Source organism: Centruroides sculpturatus, unplaced genomic scaffold (assembly GCF_000671375.1).
Source record: "Centruroides sculpturatus isolate CEXI.00-Female unplaced genomic scaffold, Cexi_2.0 scaffold41, whole genome shotgun sequence".
In the NCBI taxonomy this organism is placed as follows: Eukaryota; Metazoa; Arthropoda; class Arachnida; order Scorpiones; family Buthidae; genus Centruroides; species Centruroides sculpturatus.
The window spans coordinates 698388-718933 of record NW_019384983.1 but is presented as its reverse complement, the minus strand read 5'-3'; the positions used below and the strand labels follow the sequence as shown (position 1 = coordinate 718933).

Below are 20546 nucleotides of genomic sequence, written 5' to 3'. Positions count from 1 at the left end.
CTGTGTGTCCTTCATGCATTACCACACCGTTTATCCGATTGCCGTGAAACTTTGGGAAGTTGTTTAATATACTCCAGCGAAGGTTTGTGGCGTAGTACGATTGCCATGAAGCTTTGGGAAGTTTTTTTTTAATACACTCCCGCGAAGGTTTCTGGCATTTACCCTACGATAGATGGCGCGCGTTTACACGAGCATTCGAGCAGTGTGTTCGATCGATTTCAAATTGTGAAGACCATTTCTCTTCTCCAAAAAATATCTGTATACTGTATATGCATTTATTATTTACGATATTTGTTATAATTTTTGTTTAATCACTTTATTTCGACTTTTTTTTTGCTAATTACGTAATCGCTCGAACTTTGTTAAAGCCTTAACTGTATCATGAACAACAACCGAAGTTGTAGAAGGAAATTCGCCTATTTTACCGATCTAGAGATCCCCCTTTTCCAAATTTTAATATCAACTCAAAATAATTTAAAAAGACAAATTACAATAAAACGGTTTATTATCTAACTATTAGAAATTTCACAACGTGCCAAGGAAGAGAAGAAGGAGCAATTAAATAATTAAAATTATGAAATATTAAAAAATATATATATAAAAATGGGGAATATCGCACTTTTAACAATCTCTGCATGTGGGCTAAATTTAAAGAATCCGTGCTTCTCGCTTGGACAACTGTATGTGGCCAACTCACGCATCGGAAAACCTTTTGATTTATTCGTGTACGCACCAGACGGAAAAACAAAAAATATCGTGTATCCACAAAGCACTTCAATAAATAAATAAAATTGAAACGACACTTTGAAATGTTTTCCCGATGAAAATGAATAATAATAATGTTAAGTTTCAATGAAAATGATAAAATGTAAATTGAATTTTATCATAACGAGTTTGCTTGAATTTCCTTTCTTCTGAGATCGCAGCAATGCGCGACGGGTAAGCTAGTTACTTAATAAAACACTAACATTTTCAGCCTCATGGAATAAACCATCATCGGGTGTAAATGAGTTCGAACGTATTTAATTAAACAAACATTTCTCAGCGATGGAAGGGGTTTAATGTTTTATTAAGTGTCATTTATTTATCCATAAACCTGGTTTTGGGTTTAAATAAAAGCTTTTTCATTCTTACAATAAAATGCATATAAAAAATTATGAAATCGAACTCGAAGGTTATATATCTTTCAATAAACATTCGACCTCACAGCGATTCGATCTAGCACTCTTGCAGTGCCCCTGGTGGTAACATTTGTCTCTAGTTGATTTTAGCAAGGAGCGAAGATAGGAAGTCGAAAGACCAGTTAATCTACCGACTCTGGTTAGGCTTAACATCGACAAAAATTCAACGCAAAGCGACACGCAACGGAGAAAAATTTCAAAATAGCTATAGGGTAATATTTTTTCGTACACAATCGGTTATCCGAAACATCGATTTCACCCCGTCCCCAATTGATTCGGATAATCGACGCTCTACTGTACAGTACATATGTTTTATTTTGAAAAAATTGCTCCTGTATTATCATTTAAAAACAATAATAATGATATTTTCTAACTTTTTAATAGAAGGGAAGAAGATAAATGTTAGTCCTATATCAGCCCCAACACTGATTTATATTTATTTTTTCAATAAAATTAAAGTTTAAAGATAACAATTTTAATATAAATTATTGCATTTCCTTCGATACTTTTAACATCCTAAAGAGAACGATACATTAAAAAACATTTTTGGAGAGTAACTTATCTGGTAATGCTTTTCCCATTTAAACATTAAGTTTATTACAACCCAAAAAATATTTTTTTAAAAAATAAAGAGCAATATGGAACTTATGGAATAAAAAGTTGTAAACAGCAGCCTTGAATCACAAACTTTTCAAGCTATAATGCACATTTATATATGCAATACTTTACAATGATTTGTTATTAAAAAAAGTAAGTGTAAATGTTTTAACTTATTTTTATTTTTGAATATACAAAAAATTCTGAAGGGAAAAAAATCGCGTGTTTTCGTGTCAAATAGGGAATTTTCCCTAGAGTATCGTTTCTATCGATTTTGTTTCGTAAAGTTTACGATGCTATAAATAACTTTAACAGTTCTTATTTTTATTTTTGAATAATTTAGGGAAAATTCTGAAGGGAAAAAAATCGCGTGTTTTCGTGTCAAGTATTTTATTTTCCCTTAAAAAATATATTTTTATTTTAAACATTTTTTTTTTTCTTTTTAAGTCCAGAATTTATTAATTTAACTCTGTCCGCTCTCAGCATCACGTGACTATCCAGAAACTTTCGTACCTTGCAATCACGTGACTACTGTGACATCACTCTTGTCAAAAGTAACGTACGAATTACACCCNAGGTAACGCATTTATGAAGTTTTAGAATGAATTTAAAATTCGTTTAAAAAAAGTTTAAAAGAAATCAGCTGAAAAACATCGTGAGGATGCGTCATCTGTAAAATTCGTTGTACGCTTATGAAGAGGAGAAACTTTAGTCTACCTAATTTCAACATTTTAACTGTAAAATTCTCAAATACACTTAAATATCTTTGCGTAACCTGCCACTGCAGCTACACTATAAAGTTATGACGCAATACTATATAACAAACACGAGGTTCTTTCAAAGTAGTAGTTTTGGTTGAAATACGATTAGAACTTCAAAAAGAACATACTTGGCGTAGTCTGTTGACCTAAACATTAGTGTTCTGTCCATATTTAGTTGCACACTATTATTCATTGCGTCATGTTTACAGTACGTTGCTCTCCAAAATACTATAATTATAGTACCGTTAGGAAACGGCGTCATTTTGTGCGACGCTCAGTTGAAGACAAGTTGTGTGATTTTAACGCTCTTCTAGAGCGATAAAAGTTGGTTCTTTCGTGAAATTATCTGTAAAAGAATAGGTAAGTTAATTTCGTAAATATTTTATTTCACTTAGTGTTATTTAAGTAAAAATTTCTTTTTTTATCATATTTTAAAATATTTCTAAAACTACTCATATTTTTATTATAGTAACAGATATTGAAGTGAACTAACTTGTGCCATCAAATATGAATAGACAGTCTGATCAAACCCTTAAGCACGCCCATGCCTTTTCTAGTTTAGCAAATCAAGTGATTTTTTTCATGCTATGTGACTGTTGGTTTTGCCCGCAAGAACGTCTCACTGGACTATATTCACTTTTATTTTATAATAAACTATATATCAATTTAAACAATATATTTACAAAAAAATTATTTACTTTTTACCTTTGTGATCCTCAGAACATTTGACTGCTGTTTGACTAATTCTTTTTACATCAATTTTTTCTGGTGCTGGCAATGCAATCTTTGAAAAGAGAACTGGAACTGCTGAGGCTTTCATATGGATATCAAGTGCCCCTATTCTTTTTATTGAATAAAGAGCATTTACTAGAGAAATAATTAAAAAGTAAAATAATAAATAAACCAACTGAAAAGTACTGAATCTTTCATCAAAATATTTTATATTTAGATATTTAAACAATTTTTCATCAAGTTACAAAATCATTTTTTTTTAATTACGCCACTATCAAAGCAAAGTAATAATACGTATTTTTAAATTTTGAAAAACAGAATAATAATGCTTTTAAATCATTAAGATTCTAAGAACTATGAAGTAATTTGATGTTTGCAAGATATTAATATATTATATTAGACAGTAACTATTTCATAATGCACCCCTTTTGTTTCCCCATATTTAGTAAAAGCAAATGAAACATACTGCAATGAAAATACATAGTCATTAGAGTTTCTCATTTCTACTTTGCTTGTCCTGGGATTTTGAGAAAAAACTGACCTGTTTTCCAAGATCCTGTGATATAATTATTTTTAAGATATNAATACACTAGAGCATCGATTATCCGACCCCGATTAACCGTCACATCGGTTAACCGACCATTCTAGTCGGCAAATTTCAAATGTCCGTTCTACTATGTTTCCAGTATTTGAATTATTATTATTTTTTTTAGGATTATATGCTTTAATAATGTTTTTGATCAAACAAATTAAAAAACATTTAAAAGTTTTAATCATTAATCTTTTAATTCATGCCAGTAATTTAACCAAAAAGATTTTATTGTAAATTTTTATAACAAAATTTTAAAAACCAAAGATGGTCAATCCTCCAATCACACTGAAATCTATTTTCTTTTAGTAGACAACTAAACAATTATACCTCTTTAGTTTTAAAACTTACTGCATGTCAGATTAGCAGGAATATTGTATGGTGCTTATGATGTGCTTCTACATTAGTGTATGACTGCAAACATCAAATACAATTTTCTTCCCATTTCATAAAATGATACCAACGGTAAGCAGTGCAATTGTGGACTTCTACATCCTCACTAATGTTCTAATCAACACATTATTTTTGTTCTGATACAATTGTTAATACCGTACCAAAATTTACATTTTCTTGCAATATAATTTGCAAAAAAATGTGTCACTAATCATTTTTTGCCTTGCCTCCTTGAAGGACATACATGTAATCCATGCCATTTGTCGTGTATTTTGTATCTACTTAATACACAATTACTTCTCATTGTGATTCTGTAAGAGATCCTTTTGACTATTTGTTCAAAAATTGACTAATGGAAGGTTTTATCAAACCTCAATAAATACCTTAGTGTAGTGACCCTTGTTGCTGTGTGCCCTGGGAGATGATGTACCTTAATAGTAAAGTCATACCTTTAAAAATCTTCCTTATGCTTTAAAAATGGTCATTGACAGAACATATGCTCTACTATTGTGTGCTTTGTTAATAGGTATTCCAGTATATGCAAAACATAAGGAAGGAAATGAGAAATATGAAATGCTCTGTTAAGTTGACTCAACTGTATTTAAGATATTTTATTTATGCATTATCATACAATACAAAATTTACATTAATTCATTTCAATACTGAATTTCCATAACCAAACCCAAATACAATTATTAATGCATATTTAAATTTGTAAAAACGTGTGATTACCTCGATTGCACGATCTGCTAAATATAAATAACGAATTCATCTCGAAATCTTCAAATCAGCTCCGATGTTTCAAATTTCACGAAAAACGTAAAGAACCATTTGCAAATATAGCGCCCTCTGCAAATTAAAGATTTCCCGACAGATGCAAATGAAATATTAAATATTAAAAATAAGTAACGAAGATAAAGTGAGTTCAACTATTTGTAAAAATTATTCTTATTAAATATTATGTAACTTTTATATAAAAGCTATGAAAAAACTTAAAAATGTCACAGTTTATTTGTTTATTTTTGACCTTTCTTTTCCGCCCTGAGGACATTAAGATGACCTTTCAATCGTACTTATCACGAATTCGGCCAGGCTAACAATAGGGCGGTCGTGTGAGTGATCAGAAACAGGATCTTACATATCCAGGACATACCGTCCCTCGAAAAACGCCTAGCATTTTTTCACTGTCTGTGTTTCCCAGAGCGGTAGACTGAGTCCGTCTCAGACATAACGGCCGGATGGCTGAACATTTACGGCATAAGTCTATGACTCTGAGAAACCCAAGAACGGACCCACCAGTGGCTGAGCGGTTCCGTTCCCTGAACACTGGGTGTTCGGTCGTGGATTCGCGCCTCGCCCGGACGGCTGGCCACGTGGAATTTTCCGGGATTTCACTACGTCTGCAACGCCTGAATAGAGGCCAATTTCCTTAAAAGACCTCCTGGAAGGCTTTATTCCCTGCGTAACGACCAGTGCCCTTACTCTCGAACTGACGTCATCGAACTCACTCGTGTTACTATTAAGGCGCTAGATTTCTAGCGCCTTAGTTACTATGACCAGATTCGGTAGATTAATTGGTTTTTCGACTACCTATCTTCGGTCGTTGCTAAAATCAACTAGACACAATTGTTACCACCAGGAGCATTGCAATCATTTCAAGAGCACTAGATCGAATGTTTTCTTTTTATTGAAAGATATATAACCTTCGAGTTCGATTTCATAATCTTTTTATATGCATTTTATTATAAGAACGAAAAAGCTTTTATTTAAACCCAAAACTAGGTTTATGGATAAATAAATGACACTTATAATCTATATCTATATATATAAAAATGAATGTATGTCTGTGTATCTGTGTGTCTGTCTTATGTCCTTCATGCATTACCACACCGTTTATCCGATTGCCATGAAACTTTGGAAAGTTGTTTAATATACTCTCGCGCAGGTTTGTGGCATAGTACGATTGCCATAAAACTTTGGAAAGTTTTTTTAATTTTTTAATACACTCCCGCGAAGTACATTTATCCTACGATAGATGGCGCGCGTTTACACGAGCATTCGCGCACAGTGTGTTCGATCGATTTCAAATTGTGAAGACCATTTCCCCCCTTCAAAAAATATCTCTATATATGCATTTGTGAACTGTTATTTACGATATTTGTAATAATTTTTGTTTAATCACTTTATTTCAACTTTTTTTTGCTAATTATGTATTCGCTCGAACTTCGTTAAAACCTTAACTGTACCCCGAACAACAACCGAAGTTGTAGGAAGAAATTCGCGTATTTTACCGATCTAGGAATCCCCCTTTTCCAAATTTTAATATCGACTCAAAATAATTTAAAAAGACAAATTACAATAAAACGGTTTATTATCTAACTATTAGAAATTTCACAACGTGCCAAGGAAGAGAAGAAGGAGCAATTAAATAATTAAAATTATGAAATATTAAAAAATATATATATAAAAATGGGGAATATCGCACTTTTAACAATCTCTGCATGTGGGCTAAATTTGGAGAATCCGCGCTTCTCGCATGGACAACTGTATGTGGCCGGCTCACGCGTCGGAAAACCTTCCGATTTATTCGTGTACTCACCAGACGGAAAAACAAAAAAATATCGTGTATCCACAAACACTCCAATAAATAAATAGAATTCAAACGACACTTTGAAATGTTTCCCGATGAAAATGAATAATAATAATAATAAGTTTCAATAAAAATGATAAAATGTAAATTTAATTTTATCATAACGAGTTTGCTTGAATTTCCTTTCTTCTGAGATCGCAGCAATGCGCGACGGGTAAGCTAGTACTGTATATAAAAATGAATGTATGTGTGTCTGTGTCCTTCATGCATTACCCCACCGTTTATCCGATTGCCGTGAAACTTTGGGAAGTTGTTTAATATACTCCAGCGAAGATTTGTGGCATAGTACGATTGCCATGAAGCTTTGGGAAGTTTTTTTTTTAATACACTCCCGCGAAGGTTTCTGGCATTTACCCTACGATAGATGGCGCGCGTTTACACGAGCATTCGAGCAGTGTGTTCGATCGATTTCAAATTGTGAAGACCATTTCTCTTCTCCAAAAAATATCTGTATACTGTATATGCATTTATTATTTACGATATTTGTTATAATTTTTGTTTAATCACTTTATTTCGACTTTTTTTTTGCTAATTACGTAATCGCTCGAACTTTGTTAAAGCCTTAACTGTATCATGAACAACAACCGAAGTTGTAGAAGGAAATTCGCCTATTTTACCGATCTAGAGATCCCCCTTTTCCAAATTTTAATATCAACTCAAAATAATTTAAAAAGACAAATTACAATAAAACGGTTTATTATCTAACTATTAGAAATTTCACAACGTGCCAAGGAAGAGAAGAAGGAGCAATTAAATAATTAAAATTATGAAATATTAAAAAATATATATATAAAAATGGGGAATATCGCACTTTTAACAATCTCTGCATGTGGGCTAAATTTAAAGAATCCGTGCTTCTCGCTTGGACAACTGTATGTGGCCAACTCACGCATCGGAAAACCTTTTGATTTATTCGTGTACGCACCAGACGGAAAAACAAAAAATATCGTGTATCCACAAAGCACTTCAATAAATAAATAAAATTGAAACGACACTTTGAAATGTTTTCCCGATGAAAATGAATAATAATAATGTTAAGTTTCAATGAAAATGATAAAATGTAAATTGAATTTTATCATAACGAGTTTGCTTGAATTTCCTTTCTTCTGAGATCGCAGCAATGCGCGACGGGTAAGCTAGTTACTTAATAAAACACTAACATTTTCAGCCTCATGGAATAAACCATCATCGGGTGTAAATGAGTTCGAACGTATTTAATTAAACAAACATTTCTCAGCGATGGAAGGGGTTTAATGTTTTATTAAGTGTCATTTATTTATCCATAAACCTGGTTTTGGGTTTAAATAAAAGCTTTTTCATTCTTACAATAAAATGCATATAAAAAATTATGAAATCGAACTCGAAGGTTATATATCTTTCAATAAACATTCGACCTCACAGCGATTCGATCTAGCACTCTTGCAGTGCCCCTGGTGGTAACATTTGTCTCTAGTTGATTTTAGCAAGGAGCGAAGATAGGAAGTCGAAAGACCAGTTAATCTACCGACTCTGGTTAGGCTTAACATCGACAAAAATTCAACGCAAAGCGACACGCAACGGAGAAAAATTTCAAAATAGCTATAGGGTAATATTTTTTCGTACACAATCGGTTATCCGAAACATCGATTTCACCCCGTCCCCAATTGATTCGGATAATCGACGCTCTACTGTACAGTACATATGTTTTATTTTGAAAAAATTGCTCCTGTATTATCATTTAAAAACAATAATAATGATATTTTCTAACTTTTTAATAGAAGGGAAGAAGATAAATGTTAGTCCTATATCAGCCCCAACACTGATTTATATTTATTTTTTCAATAAAATTAAAGTTTAAAGATAACAATTTTAATATAAATTATTGCATTTCCTTCGATACTTTTAACATCCTAAAGAGAACGATACATTAAAAAACATTTTTGGAGAGTAACTTATCTGGTAATGCTTTTCCCATTTAAACATTAAGTTTATTACAACCCAAAAAATATTTTTTTAAAAAATAAAGAGCAATATGGAACTTATGGAATAAAAAGTTGTAAACAGCAGCCTTGAATCACAAACTTTTCAAGCTATAATGCACATTTATATATGCAATACTTTACAATGATTTGTTATTAAAAAAAGTAAGTGTAAATGTTTTAACTTATTTTTATTTTTGAATATACAATTTAGTGAAATATAATTTTTACACATTTATATACAATTATTTTTAATAATTTACAAATATTAAACTGGAAAACTATATATATTTTGTCTTATTTTTAATATATTAAATTTGTACTTTTGGGAATGTAATTTTATTTATTTTTCATTCTTTGTCTTCAGAATTTCCAAAACTTAAAAGTGGATCTTCAAATATGTCAGATTCTATCTTAACTTTCTTAACTGTAGATGGCTTTTTAGTAGAAGGTGCAGGTGCTTTATTTACAGGTATTGAAAAGATGTCATCATCTGTAAGTAAAAATTTAATAATTTAAAAGTTAAAATGATGCTAACTTTATAAAGTTAATTGTTGACTGAAAAATAATTAAGAATTAAAATTAAGTTGGGCATATAAAACAAATCTAAAGAAGAAAATATTAGACAATAGAAATCAAACATTACATATAGATAGATGGAAATCACTATTTTACATAAAGATTTTAAGAGCTATCTTATAAACTTAAAGACTATTTAGTATGCTAAAATTTTAAAGTTATGATTTATTTGTTAGTTAAAAGTAATGAGCTGATTTCTCTTGAATCAGTATTATATTAAAAACAATTTTTAAAACACAAATTAAGAACTCTTTCAAGATGTTTCTAAATTAATCAAGCCCAGAGCAAGTTTTTACATGTTTATAGTAGTATAAGAAACTAAGTGAAGCAATCATATTTTCTGTTAACAGAAGTCTTAAATTTGTACTAATTTATATACTTAAATATACTCCACACATCAAATCAAACCAAACTGTGGTTGGCACAGCAGAATTGGGAGGTCCTGCAACATCCTTCATATAGTCCAAATTTAGCCCCCCATCAGATTTTCATTTATTTGGACCTTTAAAGAAATTTTTGACAGGAAAATGCTTTGCAGATCAGGAGGAATTGGAAGACACCATTCTGGACTACTTCAAGCAACCTGACAAGCAACATTACTGTGAAGGGATGTTCAAACTAGTGTCACGTTGGGATAAATGTCCCAACATTTAAGGCAATTATGTTGAGAAATATACAAAAGTATGCAGTTTTTGAGGAATGTATTAAATATTTTCTTTATTTATAAATTTTATTGTAATTTTGACCTGTACCTTTAATATCGGACTACCCTCATAAATACTCTATTCAATACTAACAACTAAGTGCTCAAGTGCAATTAAAAAAAAAGTATACTAAAAAAGGCCAAATATTAAGTATTTTTAACTGGTTTTAGTAATGTTTATTATACTCAAATATAATGTTTACATACCCAATGAATCTGAAGAGAAAAGACTGTCTTCTTTCTTACTCTTCTGGATTTTACTGGAGGAAGAACTGAATAAGCTGTTAGTATCTTTTGATAGAGAAGAATCAGCAAATATATCATCTTCTGGAGACAAAGAGAATATTTGCTGATTCTTTACAGGTTTTGGTTTAGAAGCAAAAATATCGTCACCAAATATATCATCCACTAAATTATTAGTTTTTTCTTCTTTCAAATCTAAAAATAAATTATCAGTAAAAGATATCTTGCTTTCTTTAGAAGGAAGTGTTTTATGAGGTGATCCATCTGACATTGGAAATATATCATCCTCTTCAGTAGAAGGAGATCTTATATCTAGATTAACTTCCTTATGTTCATCTAAAGATGAAAATAGATCATCATCTTTTTTTATTACTACAGGTTCAGTTTTTTCTTCCTTCCTAAATAAAGGCACATTATCCACTTCAGTTTGAGCAACTACTGGATCACTGTCTGGAATATCAATTGAAGAGCTAGGTGTTGTCTGACGATTTTTTCGACTAGGTGGTCTTCTTCGTGTTTGAATTTTAGCTCGATTCTAAAATTAGCATTGAATTAACCATTTTAAACAAAAAAATTAAAACAAGTAGTTCCCTTCTATTCATAAAAAATTACCTTTCCAACACAACTAAGCACATTACTTGTATTGACTGGCTGATCAAAGCTTAATATTTGTTCTTGTTTAATTTTAGTTTCATCTTTCTGTTTATAAAAAAATAAAAAAAGATAAATATGAAATACATTTTCAATACTCTTAAAATCAAAAATAATGTTTGTTACCTTTGAAATTATTGGAGATTTTTTGTTTTCTTCTGATTTTTCCTCTACGTTACAAAATAAAGTGACATAATGAATTAATATAAGTGATATGAAAATATTTAAAGTAATGAATTCTTAAAACTTTGTATATTATAATTATTAAAAAGAATTATTTTATTAATAATTCTTTAATTGATTTTTATTCATTATTGTAATACATTAAAATATTAACTGATAATTATCTTAATAATACTTGATGGAATAATTTATACAGTTTCAATACTTAAAAATTTGATATGGTATACTTGTATATGATCAAAATAAATTATCAAGCATAATTTACAGATTTAATATAAATTTTTATGTAAATTCTTATCCTATAATTTATCATCACAAAGAAAATTCAATTTTGATTTCATGAAAACAATTTAGCAATTGTTAAGTAAGTTTTCTTGAAATGTTACCTAGTTTGATTTCTTTATCTGCAAAATCTAAGTTCATTTCCTTCTCTGGAGTTGTTTTTATTTCTTTTGTTGGAGAAATCTTCTTGGGTTCTTTTTCTGGAGAACTAGGTTTAATTCCATCCTTTCCAAATAAATCAACCCCACTGAACAAAGATACTCCACCAACAGGAATTTTTGGAAGGGGATTACTTGGACTGCTTGCTGCATCTGAGAGTTTCCTCTGGGAATCAAGAATCTAGAAATTTTATAAAAGAATCGGTTATTAATTTATCATACAATAATCTTAGCTATTACTTAATGTAATCAGAGACCTCTTTTTTTACATTAACATTAGATTTTGGTGTGACAGCAAATAAATCAACTTCTGGACTATCACTGCTTTCTTTCCCAAACAGACTATCATCTTCAAAAAGAGAACTTCCACTTCTTGGTTTATTCTGATAAAAATTTATATAATAAATATATATAAAATGAATTTTTTCAGTAATGTTGTTTTAATTGTTAATATCAAGATGGAAAATATTTATTTACCACTGTATTTGACACAGTTTTACTTTTTTTGTCATTTGTAGGTAATGAAAATAAATCATCATCCTCATCATCTTCATCAAGGAAAGAAAATAGACTTGGTTTTCTGGCAGATTTTTCCTCTTTTTCAGGTTTTGGTTTTTCTACTTCTTCAGGCTTTATAGAAAAAGTTAATTTCAACAAATCACAAAATAAAGAGCTAAAATTGGATAACTATAAACAAACCTGATAAAAAAAATCTGTGGGATAAAAATGCCAAAACATGCTAAATACTTTTTAAAATTACAATAGGGCTTTGACATGTTAATGAAGCTTTTTAATGAAGAACTTTTTAAATTGATTTAAACTTTTTTGGGACAACTGGTCCTATCATCAGAATCTGAACAAATTCTGTTTTGATTCAGATGGGACCAGTTGTACCAAAAAATGATTAAATCACATTAAAAAAAGTTGATTCCTGATATTGTTACAGTAGAATATTTGTTTCACTCATATAATATATACATTATTATACATATGATATGACAGTTGTATTTGCTAGTGTGCACACAAACAAATACACAGCAAATACAACTATCTCATAAATGAGTATTGCTGGCAGCAAAAGCAGCAGCAGAAAAACAACATCAGGACACAGAATACAGGAAGTATAGTAACTAAACTACTTAGAATTTTAGAAGTGAAAAGAGTTAGAATTGGTAGAAATAACTCCAGGATTGTAACATAACCTTACACTTTGCATGAATTCTGCATTACTGCACATAGCTCAGTTAAAGATTCTCTCTCTCCTCAACCAATGGTTGGTGGGCAAACATTGATAAGTGCAGTATTATAGCTTCTTTGCTTAGCTAGCTGTTTTGTCTTTTGGTAAGGCCATTTTCATAATAACTCATCGCGATATTCCACTCTGAGTCTTCCACATCCCCTTTTGCCCTCTATCTTTCCTTCCAATAAAACATTCATCCATTCCAAGTGTCAAATTAGATGGCCAATCATGTCATTTCTCCTTTTCTCTATCATTCTCAAAATCTGTCTCTTCTCTGTTGCCTCTTTTAAAACATCCTCATTCCTCATTCTTCATTCTCTCCATTCACAACACTTGCATCATTCTTTGCCAACATCACATCTCAAAGGCCTCCAGTTTTCTTTTCTCTGCTGTTCAGAGTGCCCATATCTCTGAGCCATACAATGCTATGCTCCAGATGGAAACTCTTAATGAATTGCTTTCTAACATTGATTGATATATTTTTCAATGTTAACATCTATCGTTTTCTATATAATGCCTGTTTTGCTTAGGCTATTCTCGCTGTAACATCTCTTCCACTATTTCTGTCTGAGGTGATTATGCTTCCTAGGTACATGAACTCATTGACTACTATTTTTTCACCATCCAATAGACATTCATTCCTCCTTATTCCTTTTCTTTTGAACATCTCATTATCTTTGTTTTTTTCTATTTATTCTCATCCCACACCATCTTTTAAATTGTTTATTTAAATTTTCAATAGATAGTGGAAGATGTAGATGGCCTACAGATATCATTGTGATGTCATCAGCAAATCTTATTGTGCTGTACAACTTTCTGTTCACTTTTATACCTTTTGTATTAGTAGCATAGAATTCTTTCATTGCCTCTTCTATGTAGACATTGAACAATAGTGGTGTTAGTCCAAAGCCCAGTCTTACTCCTTTCATTATATTGGCTGCTTCTTCTCTTCCTATAACCACAGTTTGATTCTTGTATAGCTGGTATAGTATTCTCCTATCCTTTTAGTCTACCTCCAGGTTCCTCAGTGATCTGAACATTATGTTCCAGTCCACAAAGGCCTTTTCTATGTCTATAAACGCTATGATGCCTGCCTTTTTACCCAAATAAGCTGTTCGATGAGCATCCTCAGGCTTAGTATAGCTTCTTGTGTACCTTTGTTTTGTCTGAAACCAAATTGGTCTTCCAATAAGTTTTCTTCTATACTTTTCTTTCTATCTTTCAATTCTGCACAAAATTTTGAATGTGTATGAGACTAAACTTAGTGTCCTCACACTTATGATCCTCACATTTTTACACTTCTGTGCTCCTTTATTCTATGGAATTGGAACCATTATGCTCTTTTTGAAATCTTGTGGCACTAAGCCAGTTATATACATTTTGTTGATGAGTCTATACAGGTCGTTTTTAATGTTTTCTCCTAGGGCCATTATAAGTTCTGTGAGTATCTGGTCTACACCAGATGCCTTGCCCTTTTTCATTCCCTCCAGTGTCTTATCAAATTCACATTTTAATTGATGGTCTGAAATCGTTTGCATCAACCAGTTTCTCCTCTTCAATCAGTGTCTTGTCCAACTTGACCCCTCTATAAAGTTCTTTAATGTATTCCTTCCATTGTGGTGCAATCTGTTTTTTCTCGATTAGTATATTTCTGTGAAACCACCGGAAGGGGGGGGGGTAGTCTCCCGATCCGGCAACAGGTTGTTAAACCCTTTCACGGTCAGGATGGGTGGAAAGAGTCCTTTTCCCGCAGTAACGGGCTTTAATGTTTCGGGTCGAGTGGCGGAGGGAGGAGTGCGTCGGTGAGACGACAGGCGATATATGAGTAAACGAGGAGGCCAGATGTAACATAAGAAAAATTAACAATTTATTAAAACAAGTTTCGGGTAATACAACGTCTAGTTTGCGTCCCTAAAATGCGGAGAGACCGAGAGAGAGCTTACAATAATTGGTTCCATACCTCTTGATCTGTTATCCACTGAGGAAAATTATCCACTCTTTGAATTAGGAAAATTCACTGGTTAGGAAAGTTCACTAATTAGGAGAGTTCACTGGTTAAATATTTGAATCGTTGATTTAGGAAAGTTCACTGGTTAAAAAGGACACTATTTTTAAAGTTATCGGCTCCTGGCACCTGCTCTGGAACGACTCCCCCGAGAAGGGGAAGGAAGGGGTTTTTATAAGTTTGGCGTGGGAGAATGGTCACGTGATTGATTGTTGTGAGGTAAAAGGTAAGCAGATGGGTCAGAGTTGTTCCCGGGACCATGCTAACTATCAAGTTTGGAGTTGGAATGCGGGATTAGTTTCGAATTGAACGGATGTTTATGTCGAACATAAACAAAGAGTTTTTTTTCCCCGTTAGGTTTCACTTTAAGTTAAAGGAAAATTTAATTAGATTTTAAGCAAATACGGGACAATTAATCGACAAATAGTTGACAAAATAATCGGTAGAAATTCCGAATCTCACATTCCTCTGTTTATTCATGATTGTACCTGTATATTTCCTTACCTTACCAAACTATCTTCACCTGCTTGTATAGCTTTTCCATATTTCCTTTTTATCATATTCTCATCTATTTCTTACATGCTATGTTAATCCATTCTTCCTTTGCTTTTTTCATTTCTCTATTAATTAAATTCCTGTATCTTCCTGGTTGTGCATTATTTTGTAAAGCGTTCTCTGTTCCACCATTTCCAGTATTTCTGCTGTAATCCATGGTTTGTAAACTATTCTGCTTTCTTTACAAATACATTTATCTGCAGCTTTCATGATTCCTGTTTTGATATTATCCCATTTCGAATCTATGTCATTGTTTGTTACCTTATGTAAATTTGTCAACTCATGTATTACTGTTTGCCTGAATTCCTTCTGAGCATTGGTGTCTTTTATTAATTTTTGTATGTTCCATCTTCTGTACGGTTTTACCATTTTGTTCTTCTTAAGGTATAGGTGGCTCTTCATTAATACCAGAATGTGGTTCCTCTTTCTTTCCACCTCTTTAAAATGTTAAAAAAAGAAAAATATTTTCAATACAAAAAAAAAAGTTAAAGATTATCAAATGAATATTGATGAATCACACAAAACAATTTTGGGAATTTTCCAGCCACAAATAATTCTCTTAAAACTTATTCTTCAATATTTTGAGATATGTTAATATTCTACTTTGCTATTTTCAATTCCATAATAAACTGTTATAAATCTTGCTTGACAAATTTAGATAATCTCCATTAGTGTATCTTGCTAAACAATATTATACATTTGTATATATTTTTATAAATCAAATTAAATGGTATTCCATTACAAAGTGCAATATTATTTATGAATCATCTTACCTTTTTTGGAACAGATGGATTTGTAAAAATTGATTTTGTTGCTGTATTTTCTGAATCAAGTGATTCAAATGGAGATGTTTTTCTATTAAAATAAGTTAAAAATATAAATTAGTTATGCAATGACAAATGACAAAAATAAAATATTTATTGAAAAGTATTAATAAAAATATTAATTAACTTTTTAATTAATATAATCTTAAATACTAATCTGATTTTTCACCAATATCTATCAAAAATGTACACAGGTAATCCAGGAAGTAACAACCTATTGAGCATTCCCGCTGAGCAGATTGATATCAGGCTTCTATCCAAAGTCAAACAGTTTCTTCGACATCTTTTCTGTGTTGTGCGAGTGCTAGTTGAAACAAGTTATTGTTCATTCTGTGATTGTTAACAATGAACTGTGTGATACAAAGCCCCACCAACTGTGAGGTTAGAGGTGTTATTCGATTTTTGAATGCTCAGAAGTTGAAACCTGCAGAAGTGTTTACCGTCAACTAAAAGAAGTGTATGGTAATACAGTAATGAACAAAAGAAATGTGAGAAATGGTGTGAAATGTTCAACAATGGATGAACAAATGTGCATGATGAAACTCAACCCGGACGTCCATCACTCACTACAGATGATTTGAAGAACCAAGTGAAGAAAAAAATCGTGCAAGACAGATGTGTAACCCTGGACGAGTTTCACATTTCTTTCCAAAACATTTCTCACTCTTTGTTTGGTGAAATTGTGTCCAAACATCTTGGCTATAGCAAAATTTGTGCACAATGGGTTCCTTGGCAACCGAGTGACCGGCACAGAACACAGAGAATGGGTGTCACACTGACATTTTTGACACACTATCACGCAGATGGAAATGCCTTTCTTGATCATATTGTTACTGGTGATGAGACATGGGTGTATCACTTCATCCCAGAGACCAAGCGCCAATCACTCGAGTGCCATCATCCATCATCATTGAAAAAACCGCAAAAATTCAAACAAACTCTGTTAGCATGAAAACTCATGGCAACAGTTTTTTGTGATCATAAGGGTGTTCTTTTGGTGGATTTCATGCCAAAAAGCACTACAATCAATGCAGATCATTATTGTATACCCTAAGAAAACTACAGCGAGCAATCCAAAATCGTAGGTGTGGAACGCTTTCTCACGGTAGATTGTGCTTCTTCATGACAATGCCTGCCCTCACACTTCTGCTGAAACTACAGGCTTGTTGGATAGATTTGGATGGAAAATTTTTGATCATCCACCCTACAGTCAGAACCTTGCTCCTTGTGATTTTCACCTTTTCATGAAGCTCAAAGAGTTCCTGGGTGGGAAACATTTTTGAAGTGATGATGAGGTAAAGAATGAAGTGAACAACTGGCTTAATGGACTGGTGGCAGCTGACAACAACATGGGAATTCTAAAGCTCATGGACAGATATGACAAATGCTTAAATAATGATAGTGATTATGTAGAGAAATAAAGCTTCAATTGTGTAAGCTTCAATTTTGTAAGTGACAATTTTTTGTTAATAAAGTATGTTTCTTTCAAAATATCACTTTTGGTAGCTGTTATTATGATCTATGTATGTATGTATGTATGTATGTCTCTTTAATCCGACATTAAGTTCGGTAGACTATCATTACAGCTGTAATGATAGTCTACCAAACTTAATATCGGATTAAAGAGATATACATACATAGATATATTTCTTTAATTTATTAAAGTCAAATGGTTGTTTCTTCCTGGATGACCCTTGTATACTACATATGCAATATGAATATATTATCTTCACAGGAAATTAAAATAATCCTAAGAAAAAAACAATTATTATTTCACTTTTTTTAGTTATGTATAGACTTTTTAAATTGACTCTGAAGCATTTACAAACAATTTATTCTGGTAATATAAAGGATAATGCTGAAAATGAACCTTTTCAAATTCTTATTAATTATTAATGAATTTGAAGTTATTGATAAAATAGTTCTTTAATAAAATTGGAAGTTACATTTATTAATCTAATTAAATCTATTCATATCAGATAAAAAATGTTATTTTTGCATTGTAAAAGTTTACACTTTTTATATATAAAAAGATGAACAAATTCATGTCAAATATTAACAGAATAAAACTTTATAATAAAAATTATGCAAGTACTAAAATGGTCTTTCAAAAACTGGATTTTTTTCAAATTTATAAAATATTTTACAAATAAAAAGTTTATTTGATTAGATGTTACTGCATAATATAGATTAATTAATGTAAAGTATAATACAATACTTTTCTTTTTCTGTAATGCCAAAAAGATCATCTTCAGAATCATCTAAAAATAAACTATTTGCTTTTATTTTTTCTTGTTTTGGTTTCTCTACAGGTTCCTCTTCCACAGATATTTGTTTTTCTAAAATTTGCGGCTTGTCAAATATTTCCTGTACAAGAAAATTTATTAATGAAATAATTAATCTAATAAGCATTCATTCATTGTATATTGTTAAATAAACTAATTTAAAACACACAAAAAACAATATTTATAATTTCCCAAATTTAAATATAATTTATATTGGAGAAACTGTAAATAAAACTTGTTTTAATACCTTTTCTTTAAATAAATCACTTTTTTCTGGTGATGCAGATACTGGAGAAGGATCTGAAAATAATTTCTCTTCACTCTCATCATCAAAGAGTGATATTGTTTTAGTTCTTTCTGTTTTTGTATCTAGAAAAATAAATAGAGTAAGCATTTATGACTTATAGATAAAAATATATTAATATTTATTATAATAGGGTCTTGTTTTACATGGGAGCGGCATATCAGCAGGTACTGCATAATGCAAACTTTCATATAAATTTATGCTCCACTCCAAGGGGACCTAGATGATTGCTAGACACTTATGTAACCATTTTCAATTAACAGAAAAACATTAAAAATGTGTTTAAAGCAATTTATTTACAAGCACAGTAATGAATAAAGTTTTAGTTCTACCGTTTCTGAATATACAATCAACCAACACTCTTCTACTAGTTGGAGAATAAGTGGATATCAACTATTTGCAGGTGATTCACATCTATTCATTCTCTGGTACAATGGGGCTTCTCCCAATAGTCATCTCTCTCAATGGCTTCTTTCAATTTTGTATCTGGGTCCCAGAAAGTCAATTGAGCATTTTTTAAGGCCTACCAACTTCAACTGGCAGAGTTTTGGATTAGTGATGAGGGTAGTGTCAGCCTGCCTCATGGCAATCTCATTGGCTGTTATAAAACTCTTAACCTACCAACGGTCCTATGTTCAAGTTTATTCTTTTTTCAGTTGGAAAATTTATCAAGAAAGCCTTCAATCAGTATTAAGTAACAAATCAGTTGGTTAGAATCACATTTTGTTCTCATCATGAAATAATAGTAAAATAAAAAAAAACTAACACTAAAAGTTAGTAGATAGCATTGTGTCAATATTGACAAAACAAATTTATTGAAAAAAATAATGCAAAATGTCTTAATACATAATTAGCAAACAAAACAGGAATTCAATAGTGGTGATCAACAGGTTAATGGTTAAGAAAAACTAAATTGTAGATGGCATGTAAGTGCCAACATGCTTGTCACTTGCCTTCCCGTAGATTTAACATTGCATTTTTGCTACCACAACACCTGAACCATTGCACCTTTCTCAAATCTTTCTTTGGCAGCATTATTTACAACACAAGCTTTAATTTGATACCTGAACAGTAATTTTAGCCCCAACCGTTTACCTCAAACTAAGTTGGACAAACTAAAACCACTTTTTCAATTAATATGTAGTTAATTATTGCTCTAAAAATCTTTTTTTTTTTCTGTGGAAATTGACAATTCAGCCTTACAATTGCCATTACTGATTGATTCAACAGATTTCAGGCTCCACATACTTGCACAGTATACATATTTACATTTGTTCATTATTAACTTGTTCAAAAATTGACACATTTTTAATTTAAAATCATACTTACGATTTATTTTTAAGAATCAGATAATAGCTAATTATATATAAAACCAAGCCTGACACACAGTAATAATCATGCAATGGAGTTTTATTTGGGCTATAATATAGCTAATATATACTAATATTATAAAGAGGTAATGTTTTAAGTATGTATGTACGTATGTATGTAAGTTTGTTTGCAGCAGGTAATCTCCGAAACTACTCATCCGATTTCAAAAATTCTTTCACCAATATTTAGAATGGAACCTCAGGGTGGACATAGGCTGTATATTATTCCGTTAAACATTCATATAAATTAAAATATATAATCTAGGTTAAGGCTTTTATGTCCAACAGATGGCGCTACGAGTA

At 31.3% G+C, this 20546-nt stretch overlaps 2 protein-coding genes and 1 long non-coding RNA gene across 5 annotated transcripts in view; 1 reads left to right on the top strand and 2 right to left on the bottom strand.

The window, feature by feature from the left end:
• LOC111632874 overlaps positions 1 to 3045 on the top strand; it is a 23380-nt gene extending 20335 nt beyond the window's left edge. The window contains exons 2-3 of one of the 2 annotated variants that reach the window (XR_002757942.1): positions 2356 to 2899; positions 3009 to 3045. This is a non-coding gene — a long non-coding RNA (uncharacterized LOC111632874). The remainder of the gene's footprint in view (positions 1 to 2355; positions 2900 to 3008) is intronic. The other variant, XR_002757943.1, reaches the window with a different exon arrangement.
• Positions 1 to 5119, bottom strand: part of LOC111632873 (succinate dehydrogenase [ubiquinone] cytochrome b small subunit, mitochondrial-like) — a 24833-nt gene extending 19714 nt beyond the window's left edge. The window contains exons 1-2 of the mRNA XM_023377403.1: positions 4986 to 5119; positions 3245 to 3406 (exon numbers count right to left, since the gene is read on the bottom strand). Of these exons, the coding sequence (XP_023233171.1) occupies positions 3245 to 3406; positions 4986 to 5025 (202 nt within the window). The 5' untranslated portion in view covers positions 5026 to 5119. The remainder of the gene's footprint in view (positions 1 to 3244; positions 3407 to 4985) is intronic.
• Positions 5120 to 9105: 3986 nt separating this feature from the next.
• Positions 9106 to 20546, bottom strand: part of LOC111632845 (WASH complex subunit 2-like) — a 33218-nt gene continuing 21777 nt past the window's right edge. The window contains exons 6-16 of one of the 2 annotated variants that reach the window (XM_023377375.1): positions 18817 to 18938; positions 18503 to 18651; positions 16234 to 16315; positions 12138 to 12290; positions 11918 to 12043; positions 11607 to 11841; positions 11164 to 11207; positions 10999 to 11085; positions 10507 to 10921; positions 10351 to 10455; positions 9106 to 9354 (exon numbers count right to left, since the gene is read on the bottom strand). In XM_023377375.1, coding sequence (XP_023233143.1) covers positions 9212 to 9354; positions 10351 to 10455; positions 10507 to 10921; positions 10999 to 11085; positions 11164 to 11207; positions 11607 to 11841; positions 11918 to 12043; positions 12138 to 12290; positions 16234 to 16315; positions 18503 to 18651; positions 18817 to 18938 — 1661 coding nt within the window. In that variant the 3' untranslated portion in view covers positions 9106 to 9211. Of the gene's footprint in view, positions 9355 to 10350; positions 10922 to 10998; positions 11086 to 11163; positions 11208 to 11606; positions 11842 to 11917; positions 12044 to 12137; positions 12291 to 16233; positions 16316 to 18502; positions 18652 to 18816; positions 18939 to 20546 lie in introns of both variants that reach the window. The other variant, XM_023377374.1, reaches the window with a different exon arrangement.